The sequence below is a fragment of the Falco rusticolus genome, chromosome 13, assembly GCF_015220075.1.
Source record: "Falco rusticolus isolate bFalRus1 chromosome 13, bFalRus1.pri, whole genome shotgun sequence".
Taxonomy (NCBI): Eukaryota; Metazoa; Chordata; class Aves; order Falconiformes; family Falconidae; genus Falco; species Falco rusticolus.
This window is the reverse complement of record NC_051199.1, coordinates 28,509,597-28,529,451: the sequence shown is the minus strand read 5'-3', so window position 1 is coordinate 28,529,451 and position 19,855 is coordinate 28,509,597. Positions and strand designations below refer to the sequence as shown.

The 19,855-nt window shown below is 36.7% G+C and overlaps 1 protein-coding gene across 1 annotated transcript in view; it reads left to right on the top strand.

Annotated features, from left to right (window-relative positions):
• The window catches only part of RSRC1 (arginine and serine rich coiled-coil 1), a 168,588-nt gene that overhangs the window by 5,218 nt on the left and 143,515 nt on the right, over positions 1-19,855 (top strand). The window contains exons 2-3 of the mRNA XM_037406974.1: positions 2,339-2,533; positions 5,023-5,148. Coding sequence (XP_037262871.1) covers positions 2,346-2,533; positions 5,023-5,148 — 314 coding nt within the window. The 5' untranslated portion in view covers positions 2,339-2,345. The remainder of the gene's footprint in view (positions 1-2,338; positions 2,534-5,022; positions 5,149-19,855) is intronic.

The window sequence follows — 19,855 nt, the reverse complement described above, 5'->3', positions numbered from 1 at the left end:
TAATCTCTTGCATAGCAGTTCATCCTCCTAAAATTTTGCTGGTTTAGGTGCATAGAGATTTGCTGTTTTAGGTTGAATATTTAAAAAATGCTTTGTTTAGATTGTAGGCTGAAGGACCAGTTCTACAGTGCTGAAAATGGGAACTACTGAGAAGTGAAGTAAATATATAGAGGGATTTACTGCAGCAAAGCTTAGTAATGGCTAATTTGTAGGCACTCCTGGCTGCAGGAGCGGAACTGATTGCTCAGAGTTGCCTGCCGAAGAGCTGTCTGCAATCCACAGAGATTTGGCTACATAGGAATGAGTTTACGTAGCTACTGTTTTGATTGTGGCAGTGAGTGAACTCTAGTGAACATCAAGGAAAATCCAGATACTTAAGGGACTGTCTTGTATTTTGCATTAAACAACTGTTGGGTAAAATATGGAAACTCTCCTTGAAGTAGATGCTAGGTCCAAGAACTTGGCACGTTCCAGGAAGATGGCCCTTTGGCTCTTGGCTGGCGCTTGCTGCAGCGTCCTTGCCTGTGCTCCAGGTCTCTGGCAGTCCTTGGGACGAGCTTCAGCAGCGTGGAAGGAACACGTCTCAGTTTGACAAGCAAACCTACCTCTCTGACATAGTCTTCAAATTGTGTCAAACACAGCATTGTCTGTATATTTATTGTACTTTGAATGTAGCTACCTGAAAGGCTCCCTTGGGGAAGTTGGTCATGGCGCATGGACTTTGCAAGTCCCACACCTGCCTGGGAGCTTAGATACAGGGCTGTAGCCAGTATGATTGCATGCAAAACAGTTTGAGCTGCCTTGGGAACTTGAGGATGAAAAAGTAAGTTTTAAGATACTTTTTCTATGGAACTAAATGCGTGTTGTTGTTTTTTTACTCTCAATAGTGTATTTTGACTGAAAGGCCTTGCGTAATCAAGACTTGTATTTGCGTGTAAACATTTTGTGAATTTAAGCATAAACATACTTAATGGTGAATTTCTCTCCTGTTTTCAGTCTCTACCCTGGACATTAGGATCAGCTGCCTAGGTGATAAAAGGTGTGAGGAAGGGCAAAAGTTTGTATGCAGAAAATGAACCAAGTTCAACCTGTTTATGCTAGAAACACAAGGACCTGGAATATTTCAGTGTGGGTTAAAGACAGGTGATATTGTGGGAAAACCTATCCGTGATATAAAATATATCTGTGATCTAATTGTTGATAGGAATGTTAAAGGATTACGACTTCTTGTTTTCCCAGTGCAGAAGTAGGTAGGGAGCAACTTTGTTGCTGGGAAGAGGGGTTGTTACTAACCGTTAGCTGAAGAGTGTGAGAAGAGAGGTGTTGAAGTCTTGGGTGGATGGGGCTGTTACTGCTGGGACATAAAAATAGTTTTAAAACTTTATGCACTTCTTACAGCCTGGATAGTCAAGAAATATAGCAGTTCTTTAATCGTGAAGCAAGGAAACTGATCTCTTGGGAGTTGCAAATGAAGATGATATTCTTTGCAACAATTAATAAATGGTGGGGTTCCCCACACCCATATTTGGTGTTTTTCTTTTTTTTTCTCAAATCTGTTATCAAAGTCTGTAAACTTTGTCCAAGTAAGCACAGTGGCAATCGAGAAACATTTCTGGAATTTAGTATTTATAGGTCTGATTTTATAATAAAGGTCTAAACTGAGAACCAAACTCTAGCTTAAATTAATATAAAAATAATTTCCTTGAATTTTCTTGACAATTTTAATTATGACAAATAGGACAAAGATGTACATTATTTTAATTGCACAACCTAAAAATGTGCAAAGTGAGTCACATCAGTAGCTGATAGTCTGCATTCTATTGATTGTGTAAGTATTATGGATCTTAATTTATAATTGTAAATTTGACATGTTAAAGATGCTGTACTAGTAATTGCATAGCATCTTTAAAGTGAAATACCAGATGTTAGAAGTATCTTATATGTTACTTCCCACATTTCTGAAAAAATTAACATCTAAGGCAAAAATAAAAATGTGTTCTGATGTAGAAATTACTTCATCAGTGCATTTATCTATTTAAATGGTTGTGAAAATTTGCAACAAATAGTTGATACCATAATAAATTATTTCAACTTTCCTGACAGTGTAAATGTCAAGGTACTTGGTAACGTGAATTTGCTGATGTCTTGTGTTAAAATCTTGATTTTTATTTTTGCATGAAAACAAAATTTTCTGTCCACCTGATGACTTTCCAAATGGTATAGATATATTTGTTTATATACGAGCAGACACTATGTATTTTATTATGTGTATATATATATAACAGCATAATGTAGATCTGGGACTTCCTTACAGTTTAGAATTTTTGTTTTTACATAGTTTAAAAATGGGACGTCGTTCCTCGGACACAGAAGAAGAAAACAGAAGCAGAAGGAAAAAGAAACACCGCAGGCGTTCATCTTCAAGTAGCTCCTCAGACAGCAGAACATACAGCCGTAAAAAGTCTGGAAGGAAATCAAGGTCAAGGTCACGGTCTCGAGATCTCCAGTCTCGTTCACATTCTTATGAGAAAAGGTGCATTTGTAGTAATTTACTGTTTGTTGCAGTTGTTTGCAGATAGAGCTCTTCCATATTATGGTAGAAAGCTATAAGTGTTTGAATCCAGTGGGTAGTCAATTCTAGGTTGGAATTTTATAGCAAAGTTTGCTCTGAATTTTGGAAGATGTGGCAATATTTTCACTTACATTTAAAGGAAAAAACCCAAAACTACACCACCACCAAAAAACCCAAACCGCTTTTCCTCCTCCGTGAATACAAAACCAGTGTATGTGCAGATCCAAAGGTAACTTCCTTATTAAAACAGACAAAACCCATCCAATTAAGCTAACTTTTTCTTGCTCCTCCTCCTAAAAATATTCCAGATTTGTTGTTTTTGGAAATATAATAGTTCATACGTTGTTACCTGTTTGTGAAGTAGTTTCATTCCACTAGTTATAGACTATTCTTCGTTACTTTTTTTCTGTTGTAATAAACCAAGTGGGTCTTTCCAGAACACAAGATTGACTTTCTCAATTGAAAGGCTTAGGGTAATTTTTTTTTTTTTTTTTTCCCTTGACCTAACACTCCTTCACCAGAGGCCTCTTTCGGTACCTGACCGTTTTAGATCAGGTACGCTATCTTGGTTGTCTCTGCCTGACTTGCAGTGATCCTGGAGTCAGGCTGAACAGGTGGTGGTTTGTTTATTAGTAAGCGGAGCTGGAAAATACTCATGTGTAGCTGCCTTGTAAATATATTAGAAACTGCTCCTGACAACCCTTTCTTTAGTTGGCAGAAGAGTGTGTCAACAAGGGGCAAGTTGGCTGGTTGTGGGGGGTTTCTTATTTGTTTACTTCCATCCCCCCTTTCTTCTGTTCCTTCTTAGCATCTACATACAGCCCTTAGGGGACACAACAAGATAACATGGGCTTCGATGCCAACAATATGCTGATGACATGCAGCTTTATGAATCTCTTTAGTCCAGTGCAGGCATGGCTATCTCACAGATAAAAACAGAGCTTGAAGGGAGATTAGAGTCTGGACGAAGCCCAGTTGACTTATATTGAATCCAGAAAAGACGAAAGTGTCTGCTTTTAGGATCTGGCTGGCACCTTTGCTTTGCCCTTAGTTTAGGGCATTTGCTCCTGGCAGTTAAGTCACTGTTACATGCTGGGGTCCTGCTGGATTTATCCCTGACCCTTAAGAATCAAAAGCAGCAGCCTCTGAGATTACTGTTCTTCATCTTTGTTTAGCAGGAACATTGCATTCCTTTTTCAGATGAAGACCTGTTCTTTAGTAGTTAACCTATATATATCTTTTTCCAGTTTGGACTACTGCAGTGCTACTTGTACGTAGTGCAGCACCTTTCCCTTATGCTGGGTAAGCACGTATCACGTTGGCTGCATCCCTGAATTACAGAAGTGTTTCTGTGTGGTGTTACATTTTAATATGAATCAAACATAATAAAGGCCAAAAATATGGAGCTTCTCGTAAGGTTTTGAATTGATATTTAGTTAGCTGTTAGGCAGATGGAGATAGAGAGGAAATCTTAAGATTAAGACTTAAGGAGGGAAGGTATCCCTCCCCCCAGTTTTGGGATTAGTTGGTATAATTTATGTATTTAGTGTCTATTCATTCACCTTTCTCCTTTGTGCATAAAAATCTATTCTTTGACTAAATGAAACGGGAAGGTTGGGTGGGAGAGGAAGAGGAAGATACCTTTCTGGCTCCTGACTGAACTCGGGAGGAAACTTCCAAGCTCAAATGGAATAAATTAACACTGATTATTGGATTACTAATAGTACTAAAAAAGAAAAGGGGGGGGGGGGGCAAAGATCTGTCAGCATTGGAGCAGAACAAAGATTGTGTGTTACAAACACTGAGATAAGAAATCTGTAAGGTTATATATACACACCTGAAATATTTTTAGGTCTGTGTACTTTAAATACATTTTAATGTCTACATTTTAATATCTACATTTTATGTGGGTACATAGTATGACTAGAAATAATTGTATAGAGTAGCAATGCAGAAGTTAGCATGTTATGAATTTCATTTTTTAGTGCTGGAGTTGTAGTCCTCTATCCCATATGGTGTAAATCCTGCTGAGAATGTAGGTTTTAAATGTTTCTTCAACCTTAGATTTGGCTAAGAGGCAGAGAGTTCCAACGAGCAGGTCATGGGACTAAACACCATTGAGAACTGGGCTGTGTTCCTGGCTTTGCCCTTGAAGTGTTGCATGATGCTAGGCAAATTGGTTAACTTCTGTTTCTCTGTCTACCCTTTTTCTGTCCTGGGATTTATATTTTGGAATATAAGCTGTTTAAGATGGACATTGCCCACATGTATGTGAATTATTTATTACAGTGTAATAGTGGTATTTGAAGCTTCTACAGCATAATAAAAATAAAGACAGGTTTGTATGTCCCCTTTAGAGTAAAGTGTTAGGGGTTTTGTTCCTGGTTTTCTTTGTTTGTTTTTGTTTTTTTTAGGAGCAGTAGTGTATTAATAGTATGGTTTTGTTTTAGACGCAGACACAGATCGAGCAGTAGTTCTTCGTATGGTTCCAGAAGAAAACGCAGTCGTAGCCGATCAAGGGGCAGAGGCAAATCCTACAAGTCTCAAAGATCGAGATCAAAAAGTAGGACAAGAAGGTAAGACTATTTTCTAGGAAAAATAATTATTATTTCTAACATAAAAACCATTACTTTAAAATCTCCATGTAGTTACTGAATTTGTAATATACTAGAAATAATGGTTGCAAGTGATTGTCTAAACAATGCCATTTGAAACTCTTCCTAATTTGAAATCTCAGTGCAGTGCTTTTGATGTACTGAATGTTTAAATTACACTGGTGGAGCAGTTGGGTTTGAAGATAAGTTAGATATTTTGCGTTTGACCAAGTGCAAAAAACGTTATTAAAGTCACCTTGGTTTAACTGTAATTGTCTGAAAACTTGTGAAGTTTTTTTGATTACTGATTTCCATAACTCCCATGCACAACATTGGCTCCCTGAAGATCAGACTAAACTGTTATTTTCTTATCTCATCTGTATTTCCCTCGGAAAGAGATGAGTATTTAGTTATGCAAATTTTTCTTATATTTAAAGATATCTATGGTGCTGAAAGTTTTCATAAACTTTAGATTGTGACAGATTAATATTTTCAATAATAAACATAATTTAAATCTTAATCAGATGTTGCAAATTGTATTATAAAACCTGCTTCATGCTTTTGTAATTAAAAGAAGCTCAGTTCTGGTGTGTGTGTATTTTTCAATTGAAAAGTTTAAATAAAGTGTATCCCTGGGTATCGGAATTACTGTTAGCATTTTCTGTTGAATTTAAATTAATTATTGAGTACATCAGGCAGATCAAAGCTTGTATGGTATGTGTTTACAGATCTTCAGCCAGATAATTTTGTGTACCTGCACTAAGAATTTAGTAAAACATGTTATTTTTGTAGACCAAATCAGTAGAGCTGTTGCCTCTCAATGTTGAAAAATTGTTGTTGAAAGATGTGAATGTTTCAGTTTCTCTTATTTGTATTGTCTCATGACTTATTCACAGCTGTTCATTATAATAGTTGCCTGGACACTTATTGCTATAGTGTCTTTGTAGTAGCAATTTGGTTATTTAAACTGTCTGATCTCTCCGTGAGTATACTTGCCATCTGAGCTGTAGACTCCTGATAAGCTGCTGCGCTGTGTGTAGAAATACTCCTGTAAATACCTACTGTTTTGCTAGCAAAATCAGTTTAAAAACAATAGAATATCAAAAGAATAAGGTGAAAATGAAGGTGTTTTTCAGTGTGTCAGTTACTCAGCATTAGGAAATATGTAACTTGTTAAAGATCTGTTTTTATTGTAACAAGTATAAATTGCAGATCTCATTAGACATAGTCTAATTGTCATTTTTACCAAGGGGTTTACTGATGTTAATTGTCATTACAATATATGGAAATTATGCACCTAAAAACTTCAGAAACATGACCAATGTTTGTTTCAATTTGTGCTGCAAAATGCTGTGTCTAAAATATTTTAATGTATAAAAGATACTAGCTTTTCAGCACTATAGCTATGAAGGTATAGCTGCATGTCGCTTTAAATTATGTTACTATTCACAGGCATGGTTCTTCAGGGAAAATATTTAGAAATAACATCCTAAAATGTAACAGAATAGGTTTTTAGCATGTTAAAAGCATAAACCTAAAACCAACAGGATGGACTGAATCGTTTACTGTAATTTTTTCTAAGTCTGCTCTCTGCTGTAATGTTACATGGCGAAGCCATCGATTAGTCATATTTCTGGAGAAGAGTTAAACAGGTTGCTGAAAGCTGCTTCTGGAGGCCTGTGTTTTCCCTGTTAACTTGGAGGTGGTTGCAGCAATGCCACATAGCTCCTTTCTTTGCTATCTCAAAATCTCTCGTGCACTCGATCGAAGGTATGAGCAGCTTTCCTAAGAGGACTGAATATGTTATGCTTCTTCAGGCTGGGAAAGAGATTGTGGGAGAAGAGGGAATATGATGGAGAGGTATAAAAAGAAAATAAAAATGAATAGTGTGAGAAGATGATTTAAGGAATGAGTGTTTCCTGTCTCCTCCAGTGTAAGACCTGGGCAGCAGGCATGAAGTGAAGTCAGCTGGTGGCAGATCCTGGCCTAACAAAAGGAGGTGGTTCTTGCGTATCACATAATTAAGCTGTGGAAGCCCTTGCTGTTGGAGGTTGTGGGTAACAGAAGTTGAAATTAATTAAAAAAGCAGTCGGACAAGAAAAATCCGTTCAGCACTGTTAAATGTAAAGAGACAATATTTGTCTTAGGAAACGTATGTATTTGTAGCACTGAAGGGGAATTTTCATAAGAATTTGGCATCTGTAATTCATTAATTTTTTTGCTTGGGGTGCGGCAGCTTATTTTCATATGACTTCTAAAGGTAAGTGCTGAAGAAAACACATATGTAAACTAGCTAATAAAATGATCAGAAGTAATTGGACAGCCACCTTGTATTAGTGTAGTAAAGAGTGTGTTGTTACCCACTGAAGTATTCTTGTTAATCTCCAACTTCTGAATTGCCAGTGGCAGGGAGTAAAATTTACTGACCCACCTGAAAAGCAGCAATATGAGATACAGCAGTAAAGTGATGATAATCTCTGCACTACTCGTATGTGGACCATTACAGTTGTACCTTCCCAGTACCACCTTTAGGACTTGAGCAACTGTGATTTCTTGCCCCTCTGCCCCAAGGGAATGGGACTGGCATGAGGAAAACTAGTTTGATATTGAAAGTTAACATCTGGTATCTTTAAATCACTGGATTTGTTTTTGGTGTAAGTCATGCAGATGGCACGAATTCTGTATTTTTATATAGTGTCTTTTCTCCCCACAGTCCCCCATCAGATTAAGATACGTTGTTTTTCAAGGTGGTGAAAATGTTGGTAAAAGTATATGTGACTGCAGTGTAATTTTTTTTAATACTTCTTTAACATAGGTGTTTTATTTCGATGAATGATTTGCAGATCTCACACTATGTAAAATACTGAAATACAAGTTTTAATTTGAAAAGTTAGATTTTCATAATGACATGTTCTAAAAATACTTTGAGTAGGTATTGTTTGTAAGCTAAAGCAATTCTTTTTTAAAAAACCTTTATTTTGGAAGATAAGAAAACTTGTGCATATTATAACTATTTTATTTTAGATGCATTTTTTTAGAGTCAAAAAAGTGGGGCTTCCTAGTAATACTATAAATTTAAAGCTGTCCTACAGCAAGATAGTACAATGCAAATAAGACTTAATAAGATCACAAACTGAATTTCAGCAAAACAACCAAGATTTACATTAAATTAGGAATTTTAAAACCGATTTAGTTTGTTTTACTGAGCATTTGCTTAATAACATTTTGCCTTCTTGCAATCTTTTTAAAGACAATAATTCGTCTGTGAAATGCAGGCACATCCTCAGTAGAAAAATTGAAAGCAACAGCTCACTTTCTGAAACCACACATATAGTGATATAAAGAAATATTTCAGCTCTACGAAATTTAATAAATCATCCCATTTCCTAATTTGATCATATTAGATGCTGATGTGGAAGAAGCATTTCAAATACCATCTCATTAATATACATCAGTCTGGGGAATAGAATGGAATACTTATGCAGAGATGTCACAGTTACTGTTTCTTAGTTTACTAAGTGGAACAGGTTGATGTGATACTGGGTGCTATTTGTCAATGTCTTGCTAAAATGGTTTGGGTCGAGTTATGGAGTCCAGAAAGACGGCGGCTGATAAATCAAAAGTGGATTGAGTGGACAGGAGGCAGTGATTGATACTGTGACAGGATATGAAGAAAGGAATCTTGATACAAGCATGCATGATATTGAATATGAGAAGGAAAATGGCCCTGGAGTATGGATATTATTCAAGGAAATGAGAATAATAATATAATCTTGAAATTATTGCTGGGTGAAGATTAGGATAGTTCTTATTAGAATATTATGCTTCTCTGGAATGGAGAAACTCGGATTTCATATAATTTCTATGTGGATAGAGTCTTGTTAATATTTTTAGAGTTTTCGCTTCAATTGTTCTGCAAGTTAATTGTATATGGAAATACTTCCTCTGCATCAGAACATGTAACACAAATCTTTTAATTCATGTAGCTTTAAATAGAAGTAACCAAAATATGTTAACCTTTATTCCTTGATTTCATACAATTCTGTGATTATAGAGTGTTTAACTATAATTGCCTTTAAATATGCAAGTTTGTTTTTATTGTCTGCCAAGTGTTTTTTGGCTTTTTCTTTGTTAAACTGAAAACTGCTGCCTTGAAATATCTTTAAGACAGTTCAACTTAGACTGACACAATAACAGCTAGTACATCTATCTATACATATCAAAGGAGAGAAAATATTGTGTGTAAAGTGATCCTGTTTGTGGAATTGATGCCTTTGGACTTGTCAGTGAAGGAAGCATTTGATCAGTGTGGTTTTTTTACCCCAGTTTGTGTGTGTGGGGGGGGTACATGGATACAATGATATTTCTTTATCATTCTTCCAGTCTAATTGATTTAATATTGAAATGCAATATTATTGCAGTCCAGTGGCAGCATGACCTACTTCTTATGGGTGCCTTTGGAATAGACTTGTTTTTTGGTATGAAAAAGCAGCTTGTTGACTGAAGTTGCCATTATCCTAGCACTGTAAACGAGAATTAGCTTACATTCAACCCTCATAGCTTGCCAGAATTCTTTGTCTTTAGCACTTACAGTTTGTAATATTTAAAAATAGAGTCCTGTAGTCATGCAGAGAAGTGCAATGTGAAAGGGGTCGTGAAATAAATAATAGTAAACCCCCACTAATTTCTTTAAAATAGGACTGTGTTGGTATACATACTGAATAGGCAGGTTCACAGATTTAGTGATCTCTAAAGGCAGTGTAATTTGCATTACCTGGTTCATGATAGAGTGATGATGGAATTACAAGAAAAGAATTCCCCACCACCCCTTTCTAGATGAATTTTCAACGCTGCTGCTTCAAACACAAATACAACACTAGGCAACGCTTACCCTGAAGTTGGAGATTCTTGCCATTGGGTTTGATCTGTTCTCAAAAAAGGTCATAGCTTCATTCAGACATTTATTCATGGTTGGGGAAAGCTGTAAATCCTTGCTATGTATCAGTTGTTTACCTGTGTTCTTTATAGCATGCAACTGTATAGGGAAGATCTTAAGGTTTTTGTGGGTTTCAGTTTTTAGTACTGGCAAGGGTCAATCATCTTTTGCCCGAGGGTTGGTTTTTTTTGGTCTTTGAGAATTTTCTTTTTTAGTATCTTCTTAACAATACAACCATTGCTAGGAAATATTTTGGTGAAGAGTTGATATTGCACAGTCAAATGTTGTTTGTAATACTGTCTATATCTTTGAAAAGTCTTATCACTGAATGCTTTTGTATTTGCATTACTTGAAATGCTGAATAGGAATGGTTTGATCTGCAGTTAGTCTCTTTTTTTCATGCATCATATTATTTTACTGTGGTAGTATTAATGTGTTAGAGTCTTTCCAAATAAACACCCTGGCCTGTCAGATCTTACAGCCGATAGCAAGTGTTGGATCGAGACACAATCTGTACTAACTTGTGTTCAAAACTTGCTTTTAGTTACAGGCTGTATCTGGCCATTCTGATTAGCCCACACTAATGGATTGCTTCTAATAGATTACAATGTAGAGTTTTAATTATAAAGAATTTCAGGAAGAATTTTTTTGAACAGCATTGGCCTGAAAAGAAAATAAAGGCTCTTAGGAGAGAGGAAGATAAAAGGGATGCACGTTTTGTTAGCAGCAATATCTAGTAGAAGAGTTAATGGCAGAAAAACAAAGAACAAAAAAAACTCTTGTGAGTGGCCTTGCAAATTAGACTGAGAGTTTATGGGGGAACAAGAGGAGGTAGAGGAGAGATTAATTTAAAAAAAAAAAAAAGGGGAAAAGGAGAATGGAATGGCTCAAGTAATGAGCAAAGATCATCACACAAATAAGATGAATTACAGTTGTATGGACTTGGAAGACTGATTTTTTTTTTTTTTCTAAGAATGTTGTGAAGAAAGACTAAATTGAAATGTGATGCAGATGTATGGATTGAAGTTGAAGTTGGTTTCAGTTGAAGAGTAGAGGTCTTGCATACAGGAGTAAGCATTAACATAGGTGATGTTAGCTGTTCTGGGGGAAAGGAAGGGCTTGGGGAAGAAAGTGGAGGTTTTCTGAATTGACCGTCCTGCAGACATCAGGCAATGTGAGTATTATGGTCTGATGGGAAGGAGATGGAAGGAATTAGGAAGTGTCGTCTGAGTAACAATAGCAGTACTGGCTTGGAGCAATCTGGGGGAGAGGGTACAAACATGGCTCGTTCTGTGTATCTGCTGTAAAAAACCCAAGAAATGACAGGATAATTGTGAAGAACAAGGTTGGACACATATTTTCAGACAGTATTGAAAAGGTGTCTTAATCTATAAAAATGCTTTGGAAATACCTCCTATGGAAATGGATCCAAGAATTTTCCAAAGAGAAGCAGTTGAAAGTTCTATAAGGAATCAAGCAATGCTATTTAATCAGAATATTTATTTTGAAATGTTTCATTACTTCTGGTTGTTCTTGTTTTTGGTTTGTTGTTTTTTTTTGCCTGGTAATAGCTACTGGAATTATTATTCTTTTAAAGTTTTGATCTGCTGCCTAGGATATTTTTTCTTCTGTCCTTGCTGCACAAATTAATGCACTTACATGCAACTAGCTGTACAGACCCACATAATTATGTAGGGAATCAATGTAAATATTCCATGTTTGTCTCTCTTCCTACTGGTGGGGAGGGGGAAGTTTGGAGTCCATGATCCATTAGAATGTATGTTTAATTAAGATATTGTATTTCCTTCCTTAAATTTGAAATAAACGCTTGGGGCAGGGAAGAACTGGTTGAAATTCAGATTGCTGAGTTTGCTTATGTGATCTTGAGTTGTTCTGTGGATGGTAATGTCGGATCATATTCTTCCCCGCCCCCCCCCCCCCCCAGTAAATCAAAACCTGCAGGTTTTTATCTAGGATTTTGCTGCATTACAGGTTATACCACCAATAGTTCCTAAAAACATTTTTGAGCTAAAGTAACTGACTTTTTTGGAAATGAACTTAACAGTTTGTCTACATGACTATACTGGAAAAAATACAGAGGTGAAACAGTAGCACTGAAGATGTCCTAGAGCAATAACCCACCAACGAGCACAGTACTGAGATCTAATTGACCACTTTGGGAAATTAAACTTCATAAGGCAACGCCAAGGGCCCTTAAGTTATCAATAAGGCCAGATAGCTGCTAGTGACAGTTGCTTTGATGCCTTTCATTGGTAAAAGAGGGGGGGAAAAAAAAAAGCCTTAAAGACAAAAATGCATAAGTGTTGTTCATTTAGAGCTAAGTATCGAGTCTAATTACATGTAAACTTTTCTTTTTCTAAGGCAGTCCCGGTGTTATGGACACAATGTATTTTAAGTACAGCTTCTTATTTTTCTAAAAACTTTTATTTCTCCCTTTAGGAAAGGGTATATTTGCAGGTTGGTGTTTTTTTGGGGGTGTGGTGGTTTTTTTTAATGATTCAGTTTTCTGTTTGGGAAAAGATACTCAAGAAGACAAGAAGAAGAATATGATTTCCCCTTAGTGGAGAATTGGCTTTTTGATTTTGATGTGTCTACATTCTAAACTACTATGTATTTTGTTTTTGTTTTTTTTTTTTTTTTACATGCTCTTTTTCTCTGTTACCAAAGCTCTGGCCATGAAATAAAATCTGTTATTTTTTGCTGCAGAGCTCATGTTTGTAGAGGCAGCTATGCAAACCAACATACAGCAGCTGTCTTAAAGATGCATTGGTAATATAAGACCTTCATTGTTTGATATGTAAATTGCTACTTTTTCTAGCGTTAATTTCTAGAATGTGATTATCAAAAAGTGAAACGCGAAGTTGTAAATTTGGTAGAAACATTTTGCTGTTGTTTATTCCCATCTTTCATTCTTTCTGGTTCTAGTAATGTATAACAGTAACAGAATCTAGTTTAAAAAGATGCAGGAAAAAACCATGTATTTGTGCTGAAAAAAGTGTTTTACTACTGTTTTCCATGAGACTCATCAGAATGTAAAGAGCCCTAGCAAGAGTGACAGTTGCTCTGTGGAATACAAGCGAAATATCCCATGTATTTCAAAAATTTGAGTTTTGTTGAATGTACCTAAACCAACTTTGCTGGAGTTGTGTGTACCAGTGTTAAAAGTACATGTACAACACTAATTTGGCTTCCCTCTTCGTAATAGTTGTAATGATGGAGTACTGTTTCTTCCACAGAGTCCTTGCCGTGTTTACTTTACGTATTTATAGATTGGTTACCATAGTCCTCCTCAGTTGTCTTTGTATATTAGTCTTACGTTATTTTATTCCAGTTACGTGAGGGGCAGTTGTAACAAGGCTGTTCTTTTAACCAGGCACCTTGGATCAGGGGTCAGCAACATATGGAGTCTGCTGTGCCTGATGCTATGCTTTTTGCAAACTAGAGGTTAAATATGTTGCTAGAAATAGATCAGGAGAAATTAATACTATTTATAAGTAATAAGACATTCATCGGTAATATCTTGTCTCTGTTGCTGAAAGCTGGTCTGGAACTTTGTGGGAGCCAGGACCTGGGGACCACTGCCTTTCTTACTATTTTTCTCAAGGTATGATGGCTCTCTGCTCCTAGCTGTGCTGCAGAATCCATCTTTGTGGCAAAGGCTGTAGTTGCTGACTTGTGGTTTAGAGGATTTTTGTTGTCTTGTTTTTTAGAGATGATCGTTCTTCTGTATAAATTGGCATACAAGCCCTGGAATTCTTTGTTCACTGTTTTTGTCCCAGAGTTCAGCTGAAGTCACTGCTCCATGGCAGGGCGTTGCTGTCTTTGTGAGTAGAACAGTAGCGGCTGCGGGCAGCAGTTTCGGTACCGTTGTACAAACACATTTGAGCCCATATAAATCAATTGTGTTTCAAGATCCAGATGGGCAGCTGCCAGTTTTTGTTGATACTATGACCAGAGTGTGCTTTGGGGGTGAGTCCAGATTAAGCTGATTAAAGCTGGGGTACTGTGACGCTTTCCTGACTGTCCTTTCGTCCTTTAGTGCCTGTTCTTCTCCCACATCTCTGCTTTGGGATGGTTCGGTGTGCTGCTCCGTCTGAAAGCTCACTCGTGCTCTCTTCTAGCAAGGCGCAAGAGAAGAGGGTGAGGTGCCCACGTATGGAGGCTGTGGCCTGGGGAAAAAAGGGTCGAGCATGGGTCATTCAAGTTGAGATCAGGTGGGAGGCGATTTGAAAGCTAGAATAAGGCACTGCAAACGGGGAATGTTGCCAGTTTCCAAGGCAAGACACTGGGTCTCCCAGAAATGCAAGAGTATGTACAGATGATAATGTTTCATCTGGGCCTAATATAGGTTTATTGGTATAAAGCTTTGGCCCTATCGGAGACAATGGCAAACCTGCACTTGACTTCAGTGATTCCAGATTTTACTGAGGTGTGATGTTACAGGAGGAAAAGATTGCCAAAAAAATTTATTTCAGGCATATGTAAAGCCTTTGTCCTTTTACTGTTAAAATAGTGTTTAAGTAACTATCTGAGCACAATCCTTTCTGTTAAATATGTGATCACATAAGGAAAAAATGTGAGAATTTCTATTTGTTTTTGCATAGTATAGCTGGGGAGAGATGTATTTCAATATAATGCATATTTAAAAAGTTAAAATCTAGGAAAAGATAGGTTAATATTTATACCTTAATACTAACTGTAACCTAAATATTGTGATTATACTTTTGTAGATTTTTTTTAATTTTAAATCGTTACATTTTCTGCCAATCCTTATATGTATACCTCCAAAATACTGTGAAACATATGCTTTCAATATGGAGTTTCCTTATCCGTAAATATTATTTTAAGATATTCTTCAGTTGCAGTTCTTGTAGGATCATATCAACTCCTAGTAAGGCAAACTGAAAAACTGTCATTGACTTTAAAGAGTTATGTTATGCTCAGCTTGAATAACGGTTGTTGTTTTTTTTAATTCTGTAACCCTGATTTATATCCTAGAAATAAAGGCAAGGGCAGCAGTATGTTTTGTTTAAATTATGCGTGTATTGTTAGATATCTAGCTTTCTTCTATAGTTTTTGCTTCTCTTATATGGAAACGTGCAGGGGTAAGCTAAATTGTAATAGAATTTAAATTAATCTGTGGCATAGCACTGAAAATCTGTTACCAGTCTATATCAAAAAGATATGCTAAAAGTTTTCCTGTTAAAGCTCTAAGCTTCTTGATTGGAGAATGAGTAAAAAAAAAAAAAAAAAAATCCTCTCGCTATTTTTCTACTATATAGTCTTCTTGAAGTTCTTCCAAATTAGATTTTAAATGCCAATTAGGAGGTTGAATATACTAAAATAAAAGCAAATACAACCAAAATGGCCTCACCTTATGGCTAGTTAGGCTTTTTTTCTCAAAAGCAGAACCTTTGCTCTGAGCGTGGCTTTGAGAAAGATATTCAGCTTAATGAACACATTAATTAGAACCATAACTATTTATAAGATAATTAGAAACGAAGCACGGTAAACTGGGCTTTTCCTGCAATTAATGGAGGATTAATTACTGGAGGTAATGAAGTGGATTTTTAAATGCATTAAGGTGAAGTACAGAGATGTGCAAGGCTTTGTGATAGTTGCATAATTATTCCAGGCTGTTTGAGCATAGCTCATATGAGATCGCTAATAAGCATCATTGCATCATTATGTATGCACTTAAAAAGACTTACCACCAAAATGACTGCCTAATTATTTCTAATTGGCAGTAGTCTGTGTAGTCATTGAGCTGTTTGTAGCCATTTTAAGGTTCATTTAACTATCCTTGGGGCCATGTGATAGATGGAAAAAAGCTTCAACTACATGCTGGCCTTGGCTGGCGCCGTTAATCAATTTTGGTGGGCTTCAGTTTGAAATGCATTTGCTCATGCAGAGGTCAAAACCTGAAGTAGTCCAAGCAAAGTTTTGCTTTTTGAAGCCACTTGACTGTATTCATTAGCAATTAGTAAAATAATTGTGTCTGTCACTATATTTGGATTTCCATATGACTTGGTATTCTTTCATCACTGTCCCTTCTTATAGCATATTAGCTTCACTGGAAACCAAATATTCTTCCAACAGACCCTTTTAGCAACTTCAGTGTAGTGGCATATGTTCCGATATACTACCTTTCTTCATTCATTTGTTAGCTTAAACAGTGCAGTACATTTCAACACAATCATCTAATTTGCTCCCGATTGATTGCTGAGTGAAAGTTTCTACCCAAGGACAACATTTTAGGGCTTTTAAGGGTATCTCTGAGGGATTAGTCATTAAGCATTAAGAGAGGAAGCAAGTAGTAGTCAAATCGAATCCTGACGTTTACCAGAGTTTTGTAGTTAGGGGCATCTATTTCCAAGATGTTGACAGCTATGTATATTCAAGGACATCTTCTGGCAGAAGAAAGCTGTCCAATAATCACACTTGCTTAGAAACTTATTCTTAGATGAACGTTAGTGCAGCGGTTCTCTCAATAATTACATTAGAAATGTTGCGACTTATCATTTGAAAATGACCTTTTTGAGATGATATAATTAGTATGTACTTATTTTATCTTACTATGTCAGATTTAATGTGACATCCCATTAGGTAAGCGTCTGTGGAAGTTTTCAAGTGGGTGCGTTGTCCTGTTGAACATAATCATAACCATCTGTGGGATGTTGTCAGCATACATAAGCCATTCATATAGCTTAAGAAAACACTGGTGAGCAAATTGTAGGCTAATAAAATAAAGGTCAGCTTTGCCATTTTTACTACAAAAAATGTGGTTCTAGTAATTTAATATTAAAACGTAAGTTAAAAACATTGTTCAAATTATGATTAAAGTGTAAGATTGAAAATAGTTCCTAATTTTTAAAAAGCAAAAAATATCATTTATTCATGAAATACTAGTTCAAGTAACAGATAAGGGGCTAAAGCAAGTGAAGTGTGGTAGCGTAAAGTAAAATATAAACTAATCCATAAGGTAAGCTGCAGAACTCCTTCAATTTTTTTGAATTGTTTTAATTTTGACACTTTTGTAATTGTAGTCTTTGAGAAGAGATCACGTTTGTAAACAAATATGCAAGACAGAAAAGCTGTGTAAAATACGAATAGCCTCTCTTATTGATAGTCATTAGGAATTTTATTTTATGAAAGTCCCATCAAATAGGTGGTAATGGAAATGCTGCTCTGTAGATTATCAAAGCTATTACTAGGAAATATATTTTAGGACAGAATGACAGTGTTAATCTACCTTTGAACTTTTGGATTGGTTGCACTGGAAATTCTGGTGATAGTCAAAATTGTAACTCCTGACGAGTATCTTTCTCATTGATGTAATATAGCAGTACAATGGGACCCACCCAAGTATAGATGTCATGTTAGTTACAAAAACTGTTCACAGTGAGAACTTTAAACATACATTTATGGAACTACCAAATTTCAGCATAAACACTTTTGTGTTGAATTTGGGGTTCTGGGTGGACGCCATCACCAACCTTGCTCTATAAAGTCTCTCCTTGTACCGAATGTCCTCCTCCCTGACAACAGGAGGTCCTTTCTGCTGTCCCAGGATTTGCTTTGGAACATCAGCTTGTGTTCCGTGAGGCTTTGTTACAGTACTGCTGGTGGGGACCTTCAGCATGCTTTGAACGATGAGCAGCTTTGGCCAGTGCTTCCCATTCCTCTGGACTTTTCTTTGTCTAAAACAGGCATCTTTTCTAGTGTAACTTGAATTTATTACCCGGTATTGATGTTGTGCTATTTCTCTGTGGACTACCCACCACTGGGGCACTGGTGGATAGGGTTACGCCATGTGGAATTCACAGCAAATGTGATCTAGGTAAAATTTTGGGTTTTTTCTGTGTTGGGAGAAAATATGACGACCTGTTTTCATTGACACGTAGTTTATAAATTTGTATCTCATTTTTGACCAACAAAAAGCAGTTTTTGCTAGTTAGAAGTCATGAATCTTTTGTGATCCTTTTAACGCACTGTATTTTGACAGTTTAAGTAAAGATGCTTTATCCTATAATAAAAATACTGTGTACAATTAAAGATTGTACTGTTATGGCAGCTGAGGACTACAGACCAAGAAGGTGTGTTGGGAAAGGATTTTTAGTCGGGATGTTACAAATCTTTTTTTGGCATATTTTAAAATTAAGTGCACCTTACAAAAGAATTTAATAAACAACTTTGTTTCATTTTATGTAGAGCTGTTCCCTTTCTAGGGGAAGCATCTGAAATCTATCTGGACCTGACTCCTAAACCAGAGAAGAGAAAATTTCATATTTTTCAAGTAGATGGCTAAACAGAAGCAGAAAATAAAAAATATAAATTTCACACACTGAGCAAACTGGTCACGCTCCTTCCACCAGTTAGAGGAATCAGATGAACATGGCAAATGTCCTGTCCCTCTTCAGCTGATACTGCTGCAGGTGGCACTGGGGACGGTGTCAGTCTGCATCCCGCGCTGCTCACGGCTCATCTCCCTTGGCTTTGGCTTGGCCGGAGGTCCCTGTGGGCTGAGCTGTCCACTCGGAGAAACTTGTTGCCAAGGTATTGATATAAATTTATTTTCCTTAAGGTTTGAATCAGGGAATGTTAAATAGCTCTTCGTTTGTTTGGTTTTTCACCTCAGAAAATGAATGAAAAATGGCAAAGTTGTACTGTTTCCCACTGCTGCTGCTTATGCTCAATCCTTTCCGAGTGTTTTGCTATATGCTACCACTTACAAATAAATGATAGAATAAACAAATGGTAGAACAAACAATCAAAAAGTTGTTATTGCTATTCTTGCCCTTAATCTTTTGTTTTGTTTGTCTGTGAAAAGTTTGAAAGTGTTTTTTTTTTTTTTAAAACATGTCAGTTTCTCAAAAGCCTGAATATACTGAAAGTTTAGGTGTTTTTATTTGTAATGTTACTTTGTGTCTTATTTTCCAATGGGTAGGCAAACAACAGCTGCTGGACAGGGCACTGGAAGAGTGAAGAGAAAGTGTATCTGAGAAATGGGAATTTCAAGCAAGCCTTCAACTTAAATTACCTGTTTATTTTCCATTATTAATTTCAGGTGTGCTGGTTGTTCTTCCTTAAGTCTCTGACATCAGGAATTTTAACTATCAAATCAGAATGAGGGTCCTTTTTTTCATGATTCCAGTCTATCATTAAATTTACTTGTGAAAACCTTGTAACCGAAAGCGAGCTAGGCAGTAGGGTCAGCATGAGCACGAAGGCAGGCAAGCGTGTGCGTCGGTGCCGTTCCAGGGCTCAGCTGCGCCGAGGAGGACAAACAGCGACCTGTCCTGACGAGTCCAAAGCTGTATCTGATCTGCAGAATAAAGACAAACCATCTGCGTGCTACCTGCCTTGCGCCTTGGGTTGTCAGATCTACTAGATCCACTGAGCAAGTATTTGCGAAGATCAGAGTGTATTAACGGATTGCTAGCTGCAGACTGCGAAAGTGCCTTAGGTGGCAACTCTAATCTTAAATCCAAGTCAGTAGAGCCTCACTGGGGGCTGTTGGGGTGTGTTGTTGCTCACCCCTAGCCTGGAAGGAGCACGAGAAGTCTGAATGTTGCGCAGCTGGCAACAGGACAAAGAAAGATCTAGAGTATTCTGGTGAGAGCTTTCCTGAAGACTGTGGTAAAGTATCTGAATTATGGAGTATTCCCAAGTTCAGCTACATTAAAAAGATCAAATTATCTGAATAATACAAGGAAGTCTTGACCTTATTTT